Raw genomic sequence first — 23349 nt, forward strand, 5'->3', positions numbered from 1 at the left:
TGTTAAGAGTGCTTAGCAATGGCAAAAATTTGGTCACTGTTTCCTCATCAAACATCAGAAGACAGACTTAACAGCCAACTGGTATCATTGGTGAGAGAGAAAAAAAGGCTGTTGTCCAAGCTTCTGTGCAGCAGCCCCTTAGGATGTACCTCTTTTCTATCAAAAGCTGAATTGCTGACAAAGTGGAATGTATTTCCAGAGTGTGAGATGACTTTCATTCTCAAAAGTACTCCTGGCAAGTAATTACTTGTGTGTTACAAGTCTGGTCAAGTTTCTGTACAGTGTCTTTGTTTTTGAGAGCAGCTTTCCCTCCCCACCCCTACACAGTGAAGTTTCATAAGAAGGTAGCAAATGAACCCAAGTGCCACACCTCGTGCATCACCCAGCCTGGCTTCTGTCTACCTCCTTGTCCAGCTTAGAAACTTGACAAAAAGGAGTCAGTTATGGGAAAAACACTTAAAGTTTCCTACAACATTTGCCAGTTTGGATTTGTTGGAATTTAAATAGTAAGAGAATGACGTTTGCCATGAGTATACAATTAAAGATAGAACTCCAGGCTACAGCCATCGTGAGTAAAGAAATTTAAGTTCCGAATGAGAATTCTTGGGGAACAAACCTGACTGGGGCATGGCTGTTTTAAGTGTGGATGGGAAGGCAGGTTCTTACACAGAATAATGACCTTCCAAATTCCCTGCAGATCATGTAACCTATTTGAGTCTTCTTGATTTACCTACATCTCATCAGCACAGCTGTGTAATTAATTTAATTGCTCGTTTGTCCTGAGTTATGGTAACAATGAGTAACTACCAAGATGGTTTTATTTCCGCATTTTAAAAGACCCAATTTGCTTAGTGATGTATTGCCTCTAAGGTTTTATTTGTTCCATTTGTTAACCATTCTACCTTCTTCCCAAAAACTTCAGATTACTTTAAGAAATAGCTTCCATTTTGCTGCCTGGAAAATCTGAATATTTATGGAAAGGCTGTCCGTAAAGACGTGAGCACAATAAAAAACTCCCTAATATTCAGCTTTGGTTTTCCTTCCCTACTTTAGAAGGGGAAGGCATTTCATTTGCCTGCCAATCTTGTCCCTCAAAATCCTTGTCTTACGGCAGCTAATATTATCATCAGTATTAAATACTCCTTGCTGATGCTTTCTGCAGAACCTAAGAGTGAAAATAACACATCCAAACAACCTGAGTCACTCCATAGGAGACACCCAAACCTCTTGGTCACCACATACTCTGCCCTTCATCTTCATCTGAATATTGCAGGCTTTTTAGTTAAAGGTAGTCTCACAGCTGGCTTTTCTAAGATTTGCTTTCCTATCAGAAAAAAATCAGAAGGCAAAGCTACTAAAAGAAGGTCATGATGTAGCCAGATTCACATTAACTGCACAGGGACTTCAGAAGAGATCTTCTTCCTCTTGAATCTGTGCGTGCGCACAGGATGTGATGCTAAAACCGCTTTTATTGCTGATTGTAAATGTGAATTACTCTCTTTTTTCCCCCATGCTTACAAAACACCAGTCATTTAATAGGTAATCCATGTATAATTTATTACGAGAAAAATAGTAGCAAAATTTCAGTAAAAATTAAAATTCTTCCAAATCATTTGCTAAATATGAACACTTCCAAAAATAATACCTCTTCTAGCAAAAGCTTCTATACAAAAGATAATAATTTACTTTGTAACATTTTAGAGTTCTTGTACACCACAGAAATAAGCATTAACTTGGATTTTCTGACATTACAAGAAAATAACATCATTTTCCTAGAAGATGTTATTTTTATATAAAAGTAGACAAGGAGGTACGGTAGGAAATACAGAATTCCTGCTTCATCTAATCAAGGATTAGAAATAACATCTAGGTGATTGGTATAATTACTACTTCCTCCTGTACATATGTCAATTACAAACCTGTTCAAGTTGAAAAGAAAGATGCTTGCAGTTTAGAAATAACTTCAAGCAAGTATCCCTAGAGACACTTCTCAGGTTTTGATAGCCTCTAAATCCCCACTAAAATAAATGAAAAATAATTTACAAGTAAGAAAGTTGTAATTTACAACTTTCCTTTCAGAAAGGAAGTACATGGCTTTGGCATCGAGTTTAACTTGGCACAACACAAGCCCGTGCACAAGCATGCTGCATGTTGTAGCAACCATTTTGTTCCTACAGATAAACTGTGAGCTTGCACATTATGCAGCCTGTTTTAAGAAGAGGTTCTGCTCGGCATATGAATCTCAGCTGATTAAAAGTCATTTTTAATAATCCAGCTCTCTTGCTTAAAGCTCTGGCAAGAGTTCTGAGCTCACCCAGAACGACCCAAGATATGGAAAAAAATCCTTTCTTGCTAAAATTCTCCAATAGGAGATGCTTCATAAAAATTAGACAAACTTGTTCACTGCTTGACATATTATAACCATCAGGTTTCTGTCCCTCATGTCAATTATTGAACATAATAATTATTGATTCATTATTACCAACAGCTGGCATACAGAGGAGCGTGCCTTTACAGGCAGTATTCCAGAGGACAGCACTGTCACAGTGGTCCAGTAGATAGATACAAGTGAGTCTGCAAATCACGACAGTGGGATGAGGAATTGTCCCTTGAGAGCTTCATTGGCTGAATAAAACATTGTCCTCCCCATACACCACAGCTGGGTCTTCCATGCTCTCCAGTAAAGTGTGAGAGGTTTCATACTCGCAGTGCGGTAATGATGATTCTTTTGTAACACTGGACATCAGCTGACTCCAGGTGATATCAGTATTTTTGAAAGCATGTAATAGAAAAATTCCTATTATTATACAGCAGAATCCACTGAGGGTCCCAATGATGTCATCCAGGTCCATGCTACTCCATTCCTTGAACAGGATGATGGAGCATGTCACCACTGTCATGGTGAAACACACGTAATAAATAGGTGTCACTAGAGATGTGTTAAATGTGTCCAGTGCTTTGTTGAGATAATTAATCTGGGTGCTGACTGAAAGCAATAGGATTCCCACCAAAACATAAACCAGGGGACGTCGATAAACCGGCTTCCACTCCAGCATTTCTTTAATGGCAATGCCCAGGCCTTTGACAGATGAGACGGAGAAAGCACCAATGAGTGAGCAAATTAAAATGTAGATCAGTATATTTGTTTGACCTCTCCGTGGAGCCACAATGAATATCAGCACGAGGGCGACAGAGATTAGGAGAACAGCAAATGCAACAAACGCTGTATGAAGGAGGAAAGATGAAATATCAGACTACATTCAAACACATGCTAGAAGTTGTTAAACTTCAGTTTCTTTAAGAACTGAAGCAGACACATTGCATTGAAATAAACACAAAATACATGCATTGTACTTAAAATGCCAACTTTAACTTTGTATGAGCTTTTAAATTATGAGCTGACTTATGAACTAACTTGAATTTATCCCATTTTGTCCTATGCTACACTCCTCCATATGAAATTCTTCTACTTCTCAAACACACATTCCCTGTGAAGTGTAATCCGGGGCTATCATCAAGGATATTTGTTTGCTTACTTAGAGCAAGGTAGACTTAGAATTGAACAGCATTTCAAATGAAGTAATTTAAGAACTGGTTGAAAGTAACCTTATTTAAAGCTGTGATTTATTTTAAGTGGAGGTAACATGGTTTATAGAGCCTTAGAGCTCCTCAATGGGCTGGAAGGTAGGAAGAATCGATGCATTATTTCTTACTCAAATAATCCGCAAGAAGCCATGTAAGGCAAACTGCTTTCAAGCCCGCATCTTTGGGAAATACGGTATGTATGCAGAAGCCATATGTACTCGTGCATGTGTTAAGGATTCTGGGTTTCTGGCACAATCACTTCAAGGAAGCTCTGCAGCCAGGACCTTCAGATTAGTTATTTCAATCCACTCACTCATCAACAGATCCAGTGAAGTGAGAGCACATCAAAATCTGTCATGTCTGCCATGATGTGTGTCAGGTTAAGTGTACAGACCTGGATCTTGCAGTTTTATTTCCATCTCATCCAGCGAGGTGATCTCCTCCTCTTCTGGGGCATGAATAACCATGACTGTCGAACCCAAAACACTCAGAATACAGCCCAACTTGCCATGAATATTCAGCTTCTCTTTCAGAAAGTAGGATGACAATATAGCACTGTTGGACAAAACAGAAATAAAAGGTTCGGGTCCACCAGCCATATGAGACTTTGTAATATGAATAACTTGAAGACTCTTGAGTTTGGATACAGGGGAAACATGCTTGAAACAACCAAATTACAAGGAGCTTTGCACAACAAAGGTCATTCCCTCCACCCAGGAGATTAATATCTAAATAATCAAGGGATCCTCGCACTGAGGAACAACAAGCCTTTCTTATCTGCAATTGCCCTTCAGTTTTCTTATTAAAATTATCTGCTTTTAACCAAAGACATCATTTTCCCCTCAGACAGTGAATGACCACTTTGCCTCCAATTTGCACTAACCTTATGAGAACACTCAGGGCACCCAAAGGAGTAACTAAGGTTGCTGGTGCAAAGGCATAGGCAGCAAAGTTTGCAGCTTCTCCCAATCCCACTGCAGAAAAAAAGAACATTTGGATGAACACTATGAAAACAAGAACTGGAGAAAGTTATATGCGTATATAAGTATATATGTGTATATATATATACATATACACACGTATATATGTATGTATATATATAAATATATAAGTATTGTGTGCTGCAGTATGACTATGATGACAGAGCTGAAGGCAGGCACTAGCAGAACAGCTCTGCACTGACTACACCTTCCTGCAAGGAACAGTGACAATGTATAGAAGCTGGACAGATTCAACCACATTGCTTCTGACTAGATAATAAAGAAGAGGCTGCTGTTCTGCAAAGAACCCCAAAGAACAAAGAAAATAGTTGATATGAGATGCCAGAATGGTTTCAGTCATAAAGGTGATCGCAAAGGTATTTGTTTTAACCGAGGTAAGCGAAAAATTAGAAAATGAATTTGTTAAAAATGAACTGTTTTATGTAGCATTTATATATAGTTAGGAGATAAAAGGGTGACTTACTTGAAAGTAGTCCAGCCCACCAAAGCCATTCCTTCAAGTAAGAATATCCACCCTGTCCTGGAAGTGGGGAAAAAAAAATCTCACTTTAGATGAGAGAAATCACCTTATTTTAACAAAAAAAGCACAGCTTCAATTCTCAATTGAAAAACAGTATTTAGTTCTCTGGAATAACAGATTTTGTAATAAACGCAACAAACAAAAGAACAACTGCTAACACTGTACATGTAAATGTCATAAAGGCAATTATCAGATTGGTCTGAGGAGGAGTTTAAAGCTCTTGACATGTTTCTAGTTCTACATCTGCTGCCATCAATGGAAGATTACTTGTACTAACTGTAGAAACTCTTGTAATAAGTACTTCTATAGCTCATTGCAGTTTTTGCTTTTAAAAGTGAAGGAGATATTTTCATGACTTCCTATCTCAAAAGAGGCAGAAAAATTAAGGAAAAATGATAGAGATATAGACTTTTTGAAGATTAGGACGAAGAGAGAACTTCACTTGGTACCTGACTGCTGTCAGGGAGGAATTGTATGTCAGTGCTAGCATGACTGGTATTGAAACCATCAAGCCATTCCCAGCAGGAGCACTGCTTACCAGCACGGGTTGCTCCTTTGGCAGCCAACTTCAGGAGACCCTTCTTCTTCAGGATGAAGCTGGATCCAATGAAGATGCTGGAACTGACCGCCAGAGCCAGGCCAATGTAGAGTTGGTACTGGCTTCCGACAGGTGTAGATGGCCTCAGGTTTGTTTCATTGAAAGTCCCGTCCATAGGGGTGAGGAGAGAAGGAGAGGTTTGGCCCTGCTGAAGGCCTTGCCCCAGGCCTGGTAGATGTGATGGCATAAGCCCAAACACGGCACCTGAGGGAGGAAGCAGGGAGAGCTATTCACCTGCCAGGTACAACTCTGAAGGCGCCTGACCCGGTGCTGCTCACTCTTTTCCATGTCCCTTCTGGCCCTGCAGATAGTTCCTGGAGTGCCAGCACAAAATCCATACAACATATTTAGTTCTGTCCCAGGACCACCACACATTCCTCTAATTCACAGGTGCATGCCTTACTTTATATAGAGATTTTCTCACTACATAGGCTCAGTCAAGCAATTACAACAATCCCAAGGAATGCAGCAATCAGGTATTACCTTCAATGCAAAATTCAACTTGAAATACTGAAATGTTAACCTGAAACCTCAAAATAAAGTGTTCTGTTTTGTGCAGAGACCACATCTCCGAATCACAAACCCACAGCCAAATCCATGTGAAAAGAGAAGAACAAAAGGAGGAATTATTTTGCACTGGGGAGCACCAGAGGGACAGCAATGCTACAACACAGCAGGTTAGGCAGAAAATTCAGTTTCTTGTTCATAAAGCACCTACATAGTGGGGATCATACAATAAGGCTGAAACAGCTTTTGAGGACAGCCTGTATTGGAATGAAAGGTTTTATTGCTAAAATACGTATCAGCAGTTATATAGTTTAAAGTAAGTACAAAAGCTTAGTCCATTGTAATTCACAGAAAACATTGGATGTAACAAATCATTTTGTTTCTGTTTTTTTCCCTGTAATTACATGACACATGAAGGAATCATCCCGCTTAACGGCACCATCAGCAATGTACTTTTTCTTTTTTCAATGGAAAAAACATTTGGATATTTGGTAGAAAAGGATGTGCCTCTGTGCCTTCTCCTACCTAAGCTATAGAAGTATTAATATTGAGTCAGAAGTACTTCATTACACAATTAACAATAATTAACCTTGGATAATTCACCTAATACTGCTCAGGATGGAAAACGTAAAACATCAAAAGAATTAGAAATGGTATGAAGTTTGACAGCCTGTCTTCATCTGCAGCTGAGAGTGCTGACACCAACACTAGGAGATACCACCATTTGCAAGCAAGGACTGAAGAATGAATGCCTGCTCTAGGGTGTCCTGTGCCACATGGTGCTGCAAACACACTGCTGTAAGATTCCACTTGATTTTCAGTCATATTTCCTTGTTTGTCAAGAGAGTTTCGACCTAATAGAAGTCGTTTTGAATTGCTTAGCCAGACTTCTTTATAAAAAAGGTGCACAGGATGAGTATGCCTGTATATTGCATTTAGAATACATTAATGCATAGCATGAAGATACTACTGTTCTGAAATCATACCATTTCTAGAAGTTGCAACTGAATAATCCAAAAGAAACAGGATAAGAAGAAAAGAAACAGGAATAAGAAATATAAATTTGCATCTGTATCGGAAAACATTTATAAATACTAAAGTATTAGTGTGAAGTATTACCATAGTTCCTCAGTTTGGAAAGCTCCTGGGTCATGTCCTCCTGCCTGCTCATTGCTCCCCTCTCCTGCTCCCTTACCCTGAGTCCTACTGCCTGCCAGCCTACTTCAGTGCTGCAGCATGCCCTGCTGAGCACTCCTCTGTGGATCTGTTCCCATTTACTGTGGGCTTGTGAAGGCTCAAAAGCAAAGCTATTCAATCTGTTTTGTCATAGAGTGAGTTGAATGTGTTTTATGAGAGGCGTTAGCTGCTCTGCAGCAAATACTTGTAGATGAACAAGGAAAACAAAGAAAATCTGATACATGAACTGGGTGAGCTGGTCTATTTAAACAATAGAGTTTCCCTGACAGTTTGAGTGTCTTTTACATCAGTTAAAAAAAAAAGCAACAACTCAGTGTCAGATTAGGGTTGATGTATTCTGACAGTCAGGATTTCCCACACAGCTGTTTATAGATGTGTCATCACTGCACACAGCGCAAACACAACATGACCTAAATTACATCACCTGCTCCTGCAATGGCAGGGTCACCTCTGTGGAACACTGAAGATTGCCTAAATGTCTGCAGTGTGGCCAGAGCTGCTCCTCTGCCAGAAGTCCCAGAAAGGTTTTGGATTTCTCAGCTGCCATCTGGCAAAGAAATGTATACCAAGAAAACGTGGCTATATGGCCAGTTGCTCTCATACAGTCTCTATGGATTCTCTATAAAAATCCTCTAGGAAAGGAGAATCCAAAAACATTACAGTGTTTTTGCCATCTGCAAAGTAATGCAGCTTTAGTTTTGTTTCTTAGAGGTACTCGGATCAAAGGAAAAGCTGCATAGTAAATAATATTTAATAAAAGACAGAGAGAGAAAAGGAACGAAGCACTGAGTGCATTGCTTAACTTCTTACAATGATGCTGAACAGGACTGGCGAAGGCTGTAACACCGCTTGGCTACTGCAGGCCTTGTGTTAGAGGCAGCAGCAGCTGTGGCCTTTAATTAAAAGAAAGCACAAAAACGCTTCGTAAGTATGGCCTTTTGGCTGCCCAAGGTTGTACATGTGTTTTTGTGCCAGTGTGTTGTGTTTTTACAGGGAAGAAAACAACATTTTTCTCACTTATTTTTTTGGTGAATGATGAACGTGTAGAAGAATGGCAGCTCATCGCCTTCTATATGATCCACTACTTGTTCTTTAGTTTTCTGTTCCCCGTCAGACCGTATGACACCCAATTGTGACAATTCCATCATGACACCTGCAGAACATCACTAGCCACTCTTTTCTGAAACCCAATAACAGCTCACATTTACAAAGAGAGCCTGGATCTTCAGTGTGTCCCCTCTACCAGCTGAAGGGTGTCACTTTGAGCAGCTGTGACCACGGTTTATTACTTATTATCATTTGTTCCACTTGCATAAAGAACGATAGTATTCTGCAGCTCAAAGAATGGAGGGAGAGGTGATGGAGGAGGCTGATGCAGGAGGTACTGCAGCTTTGCGGCCCATTGCAAACAGCTTAAGGAATGCCTGGAAGGACTGCAGGAGTCGATGGGGTCCCAAAGAAGGGAGGGCTCCTACGGTTCACACAGTACCTGGTTGCTGTAGCTAAGCCGGTTTCTCCTCCCCACTCCCAAATGTCAACATGAAACTGTCACCAGGGCCGCTCCTTCAGAAATAAACGCTGGGAGCTCTGACTCAAGGCTGATAGCAACAGGAAACCATCCACAACTGGAGGCGGACACACCGCTTCACCTTTGACTGTTTTCCCAGTGAGATTTTCCTCATCCACCTGAGCACCATCTGACGACAAGCAGCAGGCAGGCAGGGTTCAGCCACACTGCTCATATCCCGTGTAACCTTCTGCAGTGTCACAGACCCATAGAAACCAGCGACTGCCGTGTCCATCCCTACTAAACCCTGACTGCGGGGTCTACAGCTTCCCGGCACAGAAACACACAAAAGAAGCTGCAAAGCGAGTTTACAGCTACAAAGCCGCTCCCGAAAGTCAAACATGCGAATTATTATCACCATTTCATCACACGGCCGCTCCTCGCCCCCCGCTCACACCGCCCACCCCCGGCAGGAGCCCTCCCAGCGCCACAACCCCCCGACCAACACCTGCGCGACGTCGCGGCGGAGGAAAGCAGCGGTCATCGCAGCAGCCCCGTGCTGGGGGGAGAGATGTTCATGGCAGCGGAGCTTCCTGCTTACGAGCCGCCTCCTGTTCACAGCTCGGCGCAACGCGGTGGTCCCGAAGCCGCGCACCCCCCGCGCAGCACTGACCGATCGCGCCCCGTGCCTGCCCCGCAGCGGGCAGGAGGCGGCGGCAGCGGCACAGCCCGGCCCTTGTCTGTCCCTTGTCTGGCCCTTGTCTGTCCCTTGGCTGTCCCTTGTCCGTCCCGCCCCGACGGAGGCGGACCGTGGGACGCCCGTCGTGCCGTGGCCGTCGTTTGCGGGGCCGGGGTTACTCGCGGCCGGACTGATGGCTGCCCGTCCCGGTGCTGCATACGGCCAGCTCTCTCATTTCTGCTACAGCAGTGTGCCCTCGCAGCCCAAAAAGTCGACCGTAACCTGGGCGAAGTGTGGCCAAAAGGTCGAGGGAGATTATCCTGCCCCTCTGCTCTCTCGGAGCATTGCATTCAGATGTGGGGTCCTAAGTACGGGGGTGGCATAGACCTGCGTACCGGAGCACATCCAGGGAAGAATTCATGGTCTGACGAAAGGGCTGACAATAGCAGGACACGGGGAAATGGTTTTAAGTTAAAAGAGGGAAGATTTAGGTTGGATGTTAGGGGGAAGTTCTTCACTAGGAGAGTGGTTAGGCCCTGGAACAGGCTGCCCAGGGAGGTTGTGGATGCCCCGTCCTTGGAGGTGTTCAAGACCAGGTTGGACAGGGCCCTGGGCAACCTGATCTAGTAAATGTGTATGTTTGGTGGCCCTGCCAGGCAGGGGGTTGGAACTACATGATCCTTGAGGTCCCTTCCAACCCGGGTCATTCTGTGATTCTGTGGTCTGTTGTAGTAGGACAAGAGGAAATGGTTTCAAACCAGAAGAGGGGAGATTTATATTGAAAATAAGGACGAATTTTTTTACAACAAGGATGGCTTGCCCAGAGAACTGGTGGAAGCCCCATCCTTAGAGACATTCAAGGTCAGGCTGGACGGGGCTCTGAGCACCTGACTGAGCTGTAAGTGTTCCTGTCCATTGTGGAGGAGCTGGGATAGATGATCTTTAAGGGTCCCTCCCAACTCAATTGATTTGGTGACATTCTAATTTAACTTTGCTCCCGTTCACTTCTGGGAGGAGAGGTGAGCATGCAGCTACACAAAGAGTGCAATGTGCTGCCCATGCACACCACTTGTCCCATAGGCAGGTGGCAGATTCTGGAGCTGTTTGCTCAGGTGTGGCTGAATAGAAGCAATTAGCCTTATTACTCAATCAGTAGTTTCAAGGCAGAAGATGAAGCCTGTGTTTTTAGCATGGTTATATGAAATACATTTCCACAATGTATGTTATTCTGCACTAATCTAGAGGTGTCTCCTTGCTACCTGGGATAATCAGGACCTGGAGCGGGCACACGGACCACAAGCTGGATGCAAACTGAGCTGCAAATAGAGCACAGATCCAGAGCATGGCAGGGACTTGCTGCTGGGTTGCAGCCATGCTTTGTAGCACTGTTCCTAAGTCAGTGATCTTTGGTATTACAAAGTTTATTAATGCTGGTGCAAGGTGGCAAAACATGGTTTCATAACAACTCAGAGTTCCAAGCCTTGGTCACATGGTATTTGGGTTAGACTGAGAGATCTATTTCAAAGTCTTAGTCTGATTATTATTATTATTATTATTATTATTAATAATAATAATTTATTTCTGCATTTATTTTTTGAATATAAGCAGTGCTGCATGCATTTAGGGACCTCTCCTCTTTATCTTTACAATGTCTACACTGCTGTAGGAAATACTATGGAACATGGCCTGAGCCATGAGGGGGCTGCCTTGTAGAAATAATGTGATTTCTCAACTTTATTCTCAGCTTCATTGTTTCTAAAACAGATTACTGCTACAAGAGATCAATATTTCTAAATATTATTTGAAGCAGTTTTATTGACATCTAAAAGCATAATCTGAAAATGTGAGAGCAAACTTCATCTTCTTATACAACACAAGCATGCTATGCATTGAATGGGTACACATCTTCAGCTCCTGTATTTACTTTGAGTCCCCTCCCACCAGTCAGCTTGGAGGGTTCACGTTTCTGGCTCTGTTGTGTGTCATGTTCCCAGCTTCCTGCACAGCAACTGGAGCATGCTAAGAGTTGATCTTTGCAAGCAGCTCAGCTGATGATTCTGCAGAGAGCTCACTGTGGTTCTGATGTTCACTGTGGTACCTAGAAGAATACTGAGGAATGATGTGGTTAATACTTCTGTAGGTATATTTCTCTACCATCCAACTCCTTCAGTAGATGGTGAGAGTTGAAGTATTTTTAATTAAGGAATACAATATTTAATCTGAGATACTCTTATTCCTCTGTTGAAATATAAATTGCATCATAGAATTATAGAAGTGCTTGGGCTGGATCTTAAAGCCCACCCAGTTCCAACCCCCAGCTGTGGGTAGGGCTGCCACCCATCAGCTCAGGTTGTCCAGGGCACCATCAAACCTGGTCTTGGGCACTTCCAGGTAAGGTATCAGACACCCTCAGCTTCTCTAGGCAGCTGTGTAAGTGCCGCATTGCCCTCCTAGTGAATACTGTCTTTCTGGAGTCTAATCCAAATCTCCCCTCTTTTAGTTTAAAACCATTAGCTCTTGTTCTGTCAGTGTTAGACCATGTACAAAGTTGATCTTCATCTTCCTCCAAGTACTGGAAGGCTGTGTTGAGGTCTTCTGGAGCCTTCTCTACTCCTGACTGAACAAGCCCAGCTTCCTCAATCCTTCCACACAGAAGAGGTGCCCCAGACCTCTGAGCATCACCAAGGCTTCCTCTGGACCAGCAGATCTGAATCTTTGTGCTGGTGCTCCAGGCCTGGACACTGTACTCCAGGTGCATTTTCTACCACTTTTATTAGTGGCTGTATCACATCAATGATTTCTTTGAAATAAAAAGAATTAATCTCAGTGGAATAACTTTTGTCTGCACTTTAGCAAAATTACTCTGCGTAATGAGCCCAGATTTCCCACATTGCTTTACTCTGAAATACAATTCTACTGAAAAGAAATCCAGCCAGACTATTCAGAGTTAGGGGCACTTCTGTGTGGTCACCATTATCTATCTTCTATACTGGTAAAAGGCTTTGACATAGGCTCCTATCATCTGGTGCTGTCTGTGTGCCGCATGTTCACAGAAAGTTGAGCTGAAAGTCTGCCCAGTGTGTTCAGATTCCAACCTCATCCCCATCAGTGACTCTAACACACTAACACACATCTTAAACTGCAAGTAGTTCTTTTCTCTCCACCTAGAACCCTTCTAAAACTAAAGTAAAAGTGCAGTACCACCTACTGGTGGAGACGCCGCTTGCCAGAAGCCTCAGAGCCTTCTCAGCTATGGCCTTTCTGATGTTACATGCATTGCACGCTGAAATGTCATCAGCACTAGAAGACACTAGAAGACAGTATTTTCAGAAAATGAGCCTGCCCCAACTGCAGTCTCACCCAATCATTTGTTCACAGAGCTACAACACGTGCAGCTGCAATGCAGTGCTGTTCTGTTAAAATCTATTTGTTTATGAATGCCTATGTTTGATGTTTCAAGTGCTTTGGATAGGAGTGTTTGAATCTAGAGACAGCTTTAATAGGATTGAGAAGAATTACAGATACACTGACAAAGCAGGATACAGAAATAGATTACAGTTGGCCTTCTACAATGATAATCCAATAGTGCCAGGCATCCTCCTTTAACAGTTAAGGTTACTTCACTGAAATACAGAATGGTACGGGAAGTATCCCTGGGGAGAGGTATTGCCTCTAAACTAGTCAATGACTTAACTGGCTTTTAAAGGGGGATAGAGTTGTGCCAGTTTTGGATAGGGAACTGGCTGGACGCAGTGGGATTCAACCTCTTACGTCTGAGAGCTGAAAAGCTCTCCTGTAAAACAGGTAAGAGCAACTTATGGAAGTCTGAGTTCCTTTAAAGCTCACTTTTCTCCACCTGATTAAAAAGGTGAATCTACTTTGCAATTTATGTTTGAATGAGAGACAAAGCGCAGGCACTGTCTGATACCTAAAATGTCAGGGCGAGACTTCTGCCAAATAAAGATCTGCTTTTCACTGAGGGCACAATTATGGTCCGGTGCTCAAGAGATACACAGTTGAGGTGTAAGTTCTGGCCACTCAGTGCCACCACATACTCACAAAATAGCTGCTCAGCATTCAACACTGGGATCACTCAGACTGCAGACCAGGCAAAAGCCTGTGAGAATGACAGATAAAATCAACCCTAATCCAATACCAGATGTGGCTGAATTGTTCACCTGGTCAGGAGACTGATTTGTGGTACTGAGCATCATTTTGGGTTTGTGATTAAAGCTACAGCTCATCCATCCGCACATGAAAGACCACTCAGTCATGTGCACTGCAAAGTTTATGGTGGCTTCTAGCAATGCTAGCAGTATTGCTTTCTCCTGCTCTTGGTTAAGGGAAGATATATGTCTTGAACCCTTGCAAGTCTGTGATTCAGTGATTTTCCACTAGGTTTATGTATACAATTGGTGTTATTGTTTTGGTTTATTTGTTTGTTTTTTATGTTTTAAAGAATTAGGAATGTAAAAATTATGTTAAATTAGTGAAGAACCTCCAATAGTTTGACAATGGTTGTTATTGTTCATCAAGAGGATAAAATCATAAACAGGAAATTTGCATTTATGCTTTTTTTTTCTATTCCAGGGAAGAACTGTTGCTACAGCAAAAAATGCATCCCCATTATTACAAAAATGGGTAAAAAATGGGCACCAAGTATATAGTTATTAACAGGTGTTTGTTTGATTGGTTTGGATTTAGTTTTATGACAGAGCATGCTCCAGTATTTGCCATTTCTTCTGTGTGTCAAAAGGGCCAGTAAGCATCTGCTCAGGCGGAGGATAATAGTGACTGCCACTGTCACTGTCATCTCTCTCTAAATCTCAAAATCCATCACTAGGTCGAGGAAATCCTCCTCTAACATCCATGTCCTTCCCTGGGAATAATTCGGGGAACCACACACAGAGCTGGCTCCGTGAGAAATCAAATAATAAGGGATTTAAGGCTGATATTCTGATATGCTGATGATATTTAGCTTACCACGGTGGCTCCACTTACGTAGTAAGGAGCCGTGGCTCATCTAGAGGACTGGAATTGCTACAAGAAGCAGCAGTTTACATTACCAAGGTAAGCGTGTACACTGATTATACCTTATACTGCAGAACTGCTAATGTTAGTGAAGATTCATGCTTTGATAGACTTCATGTTTTAAATCTGCTGATGATTTCTTTGTGGTTTGGAATGCAGTGGACCAATGACAAGGTGAGAAATGGGTAAGATAAGAAAGCAGAAGAGGTGGAAGCTGATCATCCATTCACTGCAGTCCTGTAGGATAATGCTGCCCTCATTTTCGTGCAGCCCTAAAGATTTTGACACATAGGAATTAACATATTTAATTTGTTGTTCATAAGATTTGAGAAGTCAGTAGTTTGCTGTAGTAGTCACATTTAGAAATGCAGGGAAGTAAAAGCAAGTTGTTGGTGATGATACAGCAAAAGAAATTATGAAATTAATAACCTAAAATACCAGCAATAAAATACCACACTTATCTGTGTTACTTTCAAACTTCACACATGAATACTACAAGGTGGCATTTAGCATCTGACTATTGACATAACATCAGTGTAACGGGACGTGACAGTGTACCAGTTTAAGAAAGAATGTGCAAACACAGGAAAGGAAACATGATAGTGATACAAGTTAGTAAAGGCAGCCTGAAATATTTTGCTAGAAAAAGCTCTATAATGTAATCAGAAATGTGGTACTAAGCTGTGACAAAGTGACTGCAGTCCCCAGACCAGCAGGAACTGTTATGTCTGTTCAGTTTGCATGGGGCACATGCTGCATTATCATTTCTGCACCTTAGACTCAACAATTTCAAGGTTCCAAGCAGTGTGCATTGGAACTAATGGAACTTAAAGATATTGTTGTGCTGTGTGTCCTTGGCTATATGAGGAGTGAGACAACCTAGGGCAGCAGCCACCTGAGCTGAGATTTGGATTTAATTCTTTGAGACTACAGGATAGTAAATGCGTCCAGTTTCTATGTGTGGACAATTTTGAAGCATACTTAATGCCCACTAAATGCTTCATGTGCCTCAGAAATATGAACTCTCTAGTCCTGCTCCAAAAAGCTGCTCTTCACTCCCAGCAAATTCTGCTTTCTCAGGACACAAAATACCCTACAGTTCTTTTTTGGTTAGACATGAATGGAGTCAGAGAAATTGGTTTATTTGCAAAAAAAAAAAAAAAAAAAGCATAGAAATTTCTTTTCAGCTGGAGAAGATGGGAAACTGCAGAACATAGACTTTACTCAAACTCCAGGCTATGTGTTCTGGATAGGTGTGGCTTTTCTACATGTTCTGTTTCACCACACTTCTCACTGTCTTATTTCTAGCCTATGGGCAAATTAGTATGTCTGCATATCACAAAGTCTAAGATATCTATTTTGCTGTCATCCTTTTGCAAAGATAAACATGAAAACCAAGTTCCTAAAAGCTGCTACTGGGAGTGTTAATGGGGACTGATGTAGAATACACTTACAGTTGTTTGATGCAAAGTTGTTGGAAGTGGCTGGACACAGCTTTGTTTTATACCTGTGAGCTCTGCAGAGGATATAGGTCAAATCAGGGTGGGGCTTTGTGTGCCAGCATTAACAGAGCTTTCACAGCACCTGTAAGCAGATACAAAGCTGCTTAATTTAACCTGGTGTATTTTCAGTCTCCACTCACTCAAATACAATCTACCCTTGGAGCAAGTCAGTGAAAACTGTTACAGCTTTTAGGCAGCTGGTGAATCTGACCTAATGTTTGCTATGTGTTTTTCTGTGATACTTTAGACCTGATGCTTACTGTTGAGCATTTAAAGACTGATGAGCAACGCTAGACAATATTTAGGACTATTCTTGAAAGAACAGATGTTAGCTTTCAATCTTTAGTTTTCTGCTTTCTAGAGTAATGTATATTTCTATATCATTTCTTATGTGTATCATTCATGTCTGTCAGCTGCTTCAATCAGGGTTTCCTCTCCAATTTCTTGTATAGGAATATTTTTTAGTTTCATTGGTTTGCTGAGTCAGATAAATCAGGCAGTTCTGTTGCAGCTGTACCATTGTATTTCTCTTTTGCTGTGTGCTTTGCTACAGAAGGGAATTACTTTAAGACTGGTTTATTCTATGGCACTTTATTTACCAGTGGAACAGATGCTTATTACTCAGTTTGTGGGCTACAGGAATCTCTACACTCTGATTTCATGTGCATAGGGATATTGCTATTGCAGTGGATAGCATCTAGTTTGAAATCCTCGCTAAAAGGCCCTGTCAACAGCAGATCACTTGTAGATGCTCCTGATGCTTCAACAATTAGCAATCTTATTGATATGAAGATATAACTGACAAAATCATAAGAATAATGGTAGAAAGAGACAGCAGAAGTTAATTACTTCAGCGATTAAAAGTTTATGATATACTATATTAATTATGCACCCTACAGGGTTCTTGATGTTGTTGTTTGTTTTGTTTTAATATTGAGGTGAACAAGCCAGACATGAACAAGCACATAAGATGTGCTTGTCCTACATCCTCTGCAAGTAAGGAGAAGACTACAGCAGTCTTCAAATTCTGAGTTACAGCAGCTATTCTTGCTGTCATCAGAGCATAACTTTCAGATGTCATACATACTAAGGATTCAGGATGTCACCTGTTCATGAGCCTATTTATCCATCTCCATGAAAAAGCTTCTGAGTCTTTGGTTGAAAACCAAGTGCAATAGCAAGAGAGGCTTCAAAAAATGTTCTATTTTTTCAGTTGCCTGATAACTCAGCATACTGCAGCACCAACAGCACCATTTTTAGCTGAAGGGAATGTCATGTGAGAGAGGAAACTGGAAGAACTGTGAGGAGTTTGGGGGGAAGCAGGAAATAAGACTTATCTTTAGGGGGAAAAAGAAAAGAAAGAGGTGTGTTCTGCTAGTTGTGATACTTTCTGAAATTAATCTCCCTCTCTTACCCAAGCTAAGACAATATTGACCATGAAGGTAGGAGTAATTGAGACCCATCATTCCCATGCAATTATTCCCAGCGTGGTGGTGCAAGACACCAGTGAGGATCCTGGACTGAAAGAGAAAGGGGAAAACAGGTGTGCCAGGTTTGCTTCATTCCATTTCATTCTTGTGTGTGTAGTTTATTTTTCTATTATTTAATAATTTTGAATAATTAAGCATAGATAACTTGCTTTCATCTAACTTCCTTCTCACTCTATTAATAAATTGGTTTTCTAGTGATGTGATGTATTCTTTTTTTGTAAATATTTGCATAGATTACTCATCCCGTGATTAAAATTGTGACAATCAGCTTGTGACAATGTAGACGAAATGATTTTCCTTTAATTTCAGCAGGTAATATATAACTGTTGTTTTACTGTTCTCTAGGCAACGGTTTCTACCCGGAGTGTTTGCACAATACAATATTAACAACAACAGTAATAAAGACGAGTAAGTACCTTTGCATTTTCAAAGTGATAGTACTGCTTTACTGAGTGCTAAAGTAGCAATGTAAAGGAATAATCTATGTCTAATAATTTCCTCACAAGCATTTGTGTCATGCAAGTAATCTCAAAAGAGATTGCACGTACATTTGAACTTTACAGCCATCAAATATTAAGATCATTCCCAATAGCAAAGCTATTGTTGTTGTATCTATTAACTGTAAATAGAAGTAGTTCTTCATTAATGCATTAAGAACAATTTTCAAGACCAAACAGCTAAGCAAAATGGTTTATCCTTAACAAACTAAGGTGATTCTAATAATTAAATGAAAAAACAATAACTACTGTATTTTCTTTTTCATAAGAGAGAAGAAAAAGAAAAAAGAAAAGAAGAGGTAAGATGGAAAATCTACTTTAAGGGCTTATGAATGTTTCTTTTTGGTTGTTAACTGTTGTTAACTTCTTGGCTGGAGCGCTGCTTTTTGCTACCAATGGAGGCTACTAGTATTTCTAAAGCATTTGGTTTTCCAAATATGCTTCAGCTTAATCTGTAATAACCGAAAATGTAAACCTATTTTGTAGCAAGTCAGAAAATAAAAAGGATGGAGAAAAACAAAAGAACAAGGAAAAAAAGGAAAAACACAAAAATAAAGATAAGAAGAAGAAAGAAAAGGATGAAGAGTAAGTATTTTGCATTTAGGTCTTGCTATGTCAGTTTGATAAAACTGATTTTTAAGTACAACTAAAAAGAATTTACTAGGAGAGTGGTTAGGCCCTGGAACAGGCTGCCCAGGGAGGTTGTGGATGCCCCGTCCTTGGAGGTGTTCAAGGCCAGGTTGGACGGGGCCCTGGGCAACCTGATCTAGTAAAGGTGTATGTTTGGTGGCCCTGCCAGGCAGGGGGGTTGGAACTACATGATCCTTGAGGTCCCTTCCAACCCGGGTCATTCTGTGATTCTGTGAATGCATCCATGGATGTGGTGTAAACAAGATGCTTACTCTCTAGCGGATTGGTATATGGAATACTGTTGTCCTCCTAGGAACAGAATTGTTCTGATTTATCTTTCTATGTGGATAATTGAATGGCAATACATATGCTGCATGGAATTGATCTAAAAAAATACACAAAAGAAAAAAGGTCTAGTGTGGATCCTGATTATCCAACAGATTTTGGATAATGCTCTGCAGCAAAAGACGTGCTACTAAAGGAAGGTCTTCTGCATGTCAGTGTCACCGATAAACAAGTAAACTTTGCTGTGACCTAAAAGCTCTTGCTTTTTCTTTTCCTTTTACTGTTGTTGTTGCTGCTGCTCTTGGAAAAGTCATCATTTCTTGACCAATTAAGAGAAATGTGTTTTATTTGTTTTCATATTCTTCGGTTTCTGTATATGAATTGTGCTGATAATTCACCTTGCTCAGAACTAGATGCTTCACTGTGAGGAAGGTATAGTTTGTCTCATTCAAACATGCATATTCACACGATTGCATTATTGCATTCACTCAAGGAAGCGTAGCTTTAATAAAGACCTTTTATTTAACAATAGTTATTTCTGGAATTCTTTGTTCCTCAAAATTCATTACATGTATTTTCAGTTGTTTCTCATAGCTTTTTTTCTCTACCTATCACTCAGGAAGAAGAAAGAAATTTTCATCATTGATCCAGCAGGAAATATGTATTACAACTGGTTGTTCTGCATCACAATGCCTGTCATGTACAACTGGACTATGATTATTGCTAGGTGAGGTACTCCATTAATAAAACTTCTGACAAACTGTAATATATATATCTAATGGAAAATTTATTTCATGCGTCAGTCATTTCATGCAAGTGTTTCATTTTCTTTCCATGTTAACTTATTTTTTTCCTTTTCCTATTCAGAGCCTGTTTTGATGAGCTTCAGAATGACTACTTAGCTGTATGGTTTATTGTTGATTATGTCTCTGACGTCATCTATATCGCTGACATGTTTGTACGGACAAGAACAGGTATGTATACTTGATAATTCATTCTTTCTATTAATACGTTCATTTTTAAATCTTATACCATGCCTAGAGCTAGATACCTCTAATATGGAACTGAAAGTCCAAGGTTCTAACTCTTTCCCCCCATTAACCACCCTTCCCATGGCCTGTTTTGTTGTTTTCTTTCTTCCTTTCTTTTTTTTTAATCTCCTCCAAATGTTCATCAGATGAACAGAACAGTGAAAAGAAAATCATATTCTTTCAAAGCTGTATAGTTTAGCTTAAGCTGAACTACGTGGCATTAAGCTGACTGCTTGGACATAGGAGAAATTGCTTAAAAAGAAAATTATGCATCATCTGGAACTTGCACACAACATGTTTTTCAACTCCCCTTTGCTTTGACACTAAATACAGAACAATTGAAAATGAAAAAAATTAATACTTACATGCAATTTGATTTTAGGTTACCTGGAACAAGGTCTTCTAGTGAAAGAAGAACAAAAGCTTAAAGAGAAATATAAGAGCTCCCTACAATTCAAATTGGATTTTCTGTCAATCATACCAACTGACCTCTTATACTTTAAGCTAGGACTGAATTACCCAGAACTGAGAATAAACCGACTGCTCAGAGTAGCTCGGATGTTTGAATTTTTCCAGAGAACAGAAACAAGGACAAACTACCCAAATATCTTCAGGATCTCTAACCTTGTCATGTACATTGTGATTATTATTCACTGGAATGCCTGTGTGTATTACTCGATCTCAAAAGCCATTGGATTTGGGGCTGACACGTGGGTCTACCCCAACACTTCCCATCCTGAATTTGCCCGTCTGACCAGAAAGTATGTCTATAGTCTCTACTGGTCCACTCTGACCCTGACTACTATTGGTGAAACACCTCCTCCTGTACGGGACTCGGAGTATTTCTTTGTGGTTGTTGACTTCTTGGTTGGAGTATTGATTTTTGCCACCATCGTTGGTAATGTCGGCTCTATGATCTCCAACATGAATGCTGCCAGGGCAGAGTTTCAAGCAAAGATTGATGCTATCAAGCAGTATATGCACTTTCGAAATGTAAGTAAAGACATGGAAAAAAGAGTTATAAAGTGGTTTGACTATCTCTGGACAAACAAAAAGGCTGTGGATGAAAGGGAAGTCTTGAAGTATCTGCCGGACAAACTAAGAGCAGAGATTGCAATCAACGTTCATCTGGAAACACTAAAAAAAGTTCGGATTTTTGCAGACTGTGAAGCTGGCCTGTTGGTTGAACTTGTTTTGAAACTCCAGCCGCAAGTCTACAGCCCTGGGGACTATATTTGCAGGAAAGGAGATATTGGACGAGAAATGTACATTATCAAAGAAGGCAAACTTGCAGTAGTCGCTGATGATGGAGTGACACAATTTGTGGTCCTAAGTGATGGCAGCTATTTTGGAGAGATAAGCATTCTTAATATCAAAGGTAGCAAAGCTGGCAATCGAAGAACAGCCAATATTAGAAGTATTGGATACTCAGACTTGTTCTGTCTGTCTAAAGATGATCTCATGGAGGCTTTAACAGAGTATCCCGATGCAAAGGCAATGCTGGAAGAAAAAGGTAAACAAATCCTAATGAAAGATGGATTGCTGGACATTGAAGTTGCAAATTTAGGAAGCGATCCTAAAGACCTGGAAGAGAAGGTGGCTTATATGGAAGGATCAATGGACAGGTTACAAACAAAGTTTGCCAGGTTGTTAGCTGAGTATGATGCTTCACAACAGAAACTGAAAAAAAGACTTACACAAATTGAGAAAATATTGAAGCCAGTTATAGAGCAAGAATTCTTAGACTTTGAAGAAGCAGATCCATCCCCAGATAAACCTGGAGCGGCAAAAACAGAATAAAAACCTGGCAATAGGACTGAAGGCCCATGGGGCTGAATACGTTTTTCTCTAATCTTGTATGACTCAGTGATTACTTACTTATGAAAAATTATCTGTTGAGTTAATACCACCAATTTCCTAAAAACAACAAATTTTTGTCAGGTTTAGGGAAGGATAAGAAGAATCAAGAATGAGGACGGGACATAAGATCTTACTCTTTATGTTACACCTTTGTACATCTAATGTATCCTACTTGTGTATGAATACTGAAGGTCTTCCTGACTGTTCTTAAATCATTTCTTTACGTCTTCTTATGGAAAGATGGAAAGGTTTGGTAATCGTATTAATTATTTGAAATGAATATAGGCATGAATTGTGATAATAAGTTGTGTATAAACAAACACAATTTAATATCTGCTGATTAAAGTACGATTAATTAAATATGGGAGATTATTACATAAAGAACTGTGTATTTTTGTTTCTAAAGAATTAGGTTTATCTAATGGCAGCAGCATCCCATAGGGCTGTGTCATATCTTACTAGGAACTTAAGAAGCACTTTTCATCTTTGTTGAAGAGTTTAAGGTTTTTGTATTAGAGAAATGTTATGGAATTACTGATATTATACAGAGTCTTAATAAAGACGGGGTGTTACTGCACACATTGTCTCTCTTGGATCTTTCAGTGATGAGTTGTAGTTGCTAGCTGCCACTGCCACATAAAAGCAGCTTATTTAGCATTTTCAAGCTCTTTACCATCTGAAATCTTTTATTAACTCCTATCGATGTGTATTTACTGGAAGAAACCCTTCAATGCAGAGCTTACACGCAGTCCCGCCTCCCCCCACCTTGAGGTACCACAGCTGCACCTCCTGTCAGTCCTCCCCGCGGTGCCCGCTGGGTGCTGTAGTTCTCCGTCCCGGCGCTTGTGTCCTGGCAGCCGAGCGGGGAGCGCTGGGAGCTGTAGTCAGGCCCCCGCCCGCCGCTTCCGTGCGGAGGGGTTGAGCCGGCGGGGAGGGCGGGGAGCTCGCCTCGGGGCGGCTGCGGCCGGGGGTGTGAGGAGCGCGGCCGTTCTGTGGCTGGCCGGGAGGGATGGAGGCGGCCTGGCGGCAGGGTGGCCGGGGCCGGGGTCGCGGCCGGCTCGGGGATGGGCTCCCCAACCGCGGCGGGGCGGCCGCCCGGCCTGCTGCTCCTGTCGGCCGCGGAGGTGCGTGTGTTCGGGCGGCGGCGAGCGGCGGCGAGGGGACCTGCGGTGAGTGCCATTACTCCGTATCGGCCATCCGGCGGGGTCCGATAGCCCGGCCTGGCCTCGGGAAGACCCCAGAGCTGGGCCGGGGCCCTGGGAGAGCGAGGCGGACGCGTGTGGCGGTGGGCCCGGCGCCAGCCCCGCTGCCGGTGGGAGCTCAGCGTTGGCAGCGGCCGGGAGGCGCGGGGTTGAAGGGGGCCCCGCGAGTCCTTTTTCCCCCCTCTAGGAGCCCCGTGTGTGTGCTGTGTTCTGGAGCTGTCCCGGCG

At 41.6% G+C, this 23349-nt stretch overlaps 3 protein-coding genes across 4 annotated transcripts in view; 2 read left to right on the plus strand and 1 right to left on the minus strand.

The window, feature by feature from the left end:
- Positions 1–1536: 1536 nt before the first annotated feature.
- On the minus strand, positions 1537–9711 carry NIPAL1 (NIPA like domain containing 1). Its single transcript, XM_015862358.3, has 6 exons — positions 9424–9711; positions 5645–5908; positions 5050–5106; positions 4469–4559; positions 3980–4140; positions 1537–3223 (listed from the first exon to the last, which is right to left on the minus strand). Exons 2-6 carry the CDS (start codon positions 5889–5891, stop codon positions 2619–2621), a joined length of 1161 nt encoding a protein of 386 aa, XP_015717844.2. The 5' UTR covers positions 5892–5908; positions 9424–9711; the 3' UTR covers positions 1537–2618.
- Positions 9712–17446: 7735 nt separating this feature from the next.
- CNGA1 (cyclic nucleotide gated channel subunit alpha 1) lies at positions 17447–21989 on the plus strand. Its single transcript, XM_085547227.1, has 7 exons — positions 17447–17679; positions 17963–18025; positions 18384–18413; positions 18601–18699; positions 19649–19756; positions 19897–20003; positions 20443–21989. The coding sequence occupies exons 1-7, from the start codon at positions 17564–17566 to the stop codon at positions 21858–21860; spliced, it is 1941 nt and encodes a 646-aa protein (XP_085403353.1). The 5' UTR covers positions 17447–17563; the 3' UTR covers positions 21861–21989.
- An 817-nt stretch (positions 21990–22806) lies between these two features.
- Positions 22807–23349, plus strand: part of NFXL1 (nuclear transcription factor, X-box binding like 1) — a 44141-nt gene continuing 43598 nt past the window's right edge. The window contains exon 1 of one of the 2 annotated variants that reach the window (XR_014945983.1): positions 22807–23089. Coding sequence is in view for 1 of the 2 variants with exons in the window: in XM_015862239.2 (XP_015717725.2) it covers positions 22930–23089 (160 nt within the window). In the remaining variant the exon portion in view is untranslated. The remainder of the gene's footprint in view (positions 23090–23349) is intronic. The other variant, XM_015862239.2, reaches the window with a different exon arrangement.

The sequence above is a fragment of the Coturnix japonica genome, chromosome 4 (assembly GCF_054131305.1).
Source record: "Coturnix japonica strain WE chromosome 4, WE-NBRP24, whole genome shotgun sequence".
Lineage (NCBI taxonomy): Eukaryota > Metazoa > Chordata > Aves > Galliformes > Phasianidae > Coturnix > Coturnix japonica.